The sequence below is a fragment of the Malus domestica genome, chromosome 15 (genome assembly GCF_042453785.1).
Source record: "Malus domestica chromosome 15, GDT2T_hap1".
In the NCBI taxonomy this organism is placed as follows: Eukaryota; Viridiplantae; Streptophyta; class Magnoliopsida; order Rosales; family Rosaceae; genus Malus; species Malus domestica.
In genome coordinates this window covers 45,971,789-45,974,154 of record NC_091675.1, presented here as the reverse complement: position 1 = coordinate 45,974,154, position 2,366 = coordinate 45,971,789, and the positions used below count along the sequence as shown (strand labels likewise).

At 40.2% G+C, this 2,366-nt stretch overlaps 1 protein-coding gene across 1 annotated transcript; it reads left to right on the top strand.

The window, feature by feature from the left end:
• Positions 1–821: 821 nt before the first annotated feature.
• On the top strand, positions 822–2,366 carry LOC103417531 (protein WHAT'S THIS FACTOR 1 homolog, chloroplastic). Its single transcript, XM_008355710.4, has one exon. The coding sequence runs from the start codon at positions 915–917 to the stop codon at positions 2,124–2,126; it is 1,212 nt and encodes a 403-aa protein (XP_008353932.2). The 5' UTR covers positions 822–914; the 3' UTR covers positions 2,127–2,366.

Below are 2,366 nucleotides of genomic sequence, written 5' to 3'. Positions count from 1 at the left end.
CATGACTTGTGTTTAGGATTATTTTGGTCATTTTAATACCTTACTTCCCTTTTATCAAGTTGTATTCGACAAAAACTGTAGGGTTTCTCAGGCAATGGAACAATATTTTTTATATGATAACAATGAAATGATCATGCAATGCACTATTTTCTGGTTATTCCAAATATGTAATGATACACAAGTGGGAGTTTGCATTTTAGCATGTCATGAAGGCATAATTTCATATGGACTTTATAAATGAGAAACAAGTTGACATTTTGCGCCATAAATATAGTTGTAGATGCATATGCGCTAAATAAATAAATAAATAATTTAAGTGTTTGTACTAAGGAAAAGTAAAAAAAAATTGTGAAAAGATGTTAAAATGACCTAAATAACCCCGAACACAAGTCTTGTGTGAGGCACATGACTTATATTGAATGAAAAATTTAAAGGAGTTAGGGTGAGAGGACAAATGAATGATTTTGTAAAGTTGGTATGATAAATTGCTTAAAATTTTAGTTTATATGACAAATTGAAATATAAACAAGTTTATATGACATTTCAAAAAAAAATTCCTTATTTTAATTCTGGTTCCAAATTAGTGTAAGTCATAGTGTGTAGTATGCAAAAGTGCTATTATTCCAAATTGCTGTATATTTTTTTAATTATTAGGTTTTAGTATTACTTAGAGAAGTGCTATTCAACTACTTATTTTTATTTGTCATTCATCTTTTTAACTTTCGACTGTTAAAAATGAAGCGAAAAAAATTAATGACTAAAAATTAATAAGACTGTTTGAATAACACTAGCATATAATATAGAGGTGTAAATTATAATTTAGGAAAACAAATGGATATGCTAATTTGTTATTGCCACTTAAAAACCATAACCAAGTTCCAAAGTCTCAAATTCTCAGTTGAGCTTCCAATTCCATGGCGTTTTGGCGCCGCATCCTTTCCAAAACCCAAAACCCAAAACCCTCACCTCACCTCCCAAACCTTAACCACTCTCAGCCCCCACTCCTCCTCCGCCAAACCTCGCCGTTCTCCACCTCCTTCCTCATCACCAAAACGCCCAAAAAATTCAGAAAAAAACGCAAGAAGGACGAAAGCCCTCGGACCAAGCTCGTCCAGACCCAACCCAACCTCATCCCCCACTTCGAACACATCGTCGAGCGCGACGCCTACTTCCGATTCCTCACCAAATCCAAAGACTTCCTCTCCAAGCAGCCCCACGGCGTCCTCCGCCTCGACGACGCCGGCAAGCTCTACCGCGAACTCGGCTTCCCTCGCGGCCGAAAAGTCGCTCGCTCCCTCCAGCGCCACCCCCTCATCTTCCAGACCTACCGCCACGATGACAATAAAATGTGGATCGGCTTCACCGACTTCATGGAAGCTCTGCTCGAAGAGGAGCGAGTCATAATCGACTCAATGGAGTTGGACCGAGTCAACAAGGTTCGTAAATTGCTCATGATGTCCGCCAACAAGCGTATCCCTCTGAGTAAAATCTACCATTGCAGGTCGATTTTCGGAATTCCTGAAGATTTTAGGGACAGGGTTTCGAAATACCCTAATTTTTTCAGGATTGTGGTTGAGGAGGATGGGAAGAGAATGCTTGAACTGGTGAATTGGGATCCGTTGATGGCGGTGAGCGCGTTGGAGAGGGAGTTCATGGTGGATGAGGAGAGAGTTAAGAGGGCTTTTCGGTTTCCAGTGAAGCATGGGAAGGATTTGGGTCTGGAGATAGAGGATGAGAGGAAATTGAACATGTTGAACTCACTTCCGCTGGTTTCGCCATATTCGGATGGATCAAGATTGGACCTTTGGACTCTGGAAGCCGAGAAGTACAGGGTAGGAGTGTTGCATGAGTTTTTGAGCTTGACATTGGAGAAGAGGGCTTCCATACACCATGTTGTGGAGTTCAAGGAGGAGTTTAGCTTGACTAAGCATACTTATCAGATGCTTTTGAAGCAGCCTAGAACGTTTTATCTTGCTGGGACGGAGATGAATTGGGTCGTTTTTCTGAATGATGCTTATGACCGAGATGGGGTTCTGATTGAGAAGGATCCCCAGGTGGTGTTCAATGAGAAGTTGTATAAGCATGCTGATATGAAGGAAATGGGACAGGGCTGTGTTGATCAATGAAATGATAAAGAGGTTTAAGAAAAACTTGAGTTCTTTTCTTGAGCTTCAAGGAAAATTGGGCTACAACGAAATCGGCAATGCATCATAGATAGCTTGGCTAGCCTTCCTTGACAGGACTGTATCTTGTGTTTTGAGGTTTTTGAAGTCATAAGAGAAATCATGTGATGTAACCTTGGGGCACTATTTGGAAATTTGGATTATTTATCCCCATTGATAATCCATATATTGGTATCCTTGGCA

Coding starts and splice junctions, on each gene's coding strand:
- LOC103417531 (XM_008355710.4), top strand. CDS start 915: ATGGCGTTTTGGCGCCGCATCCTTTCCAAAACCCAAAACCCAAAACCC.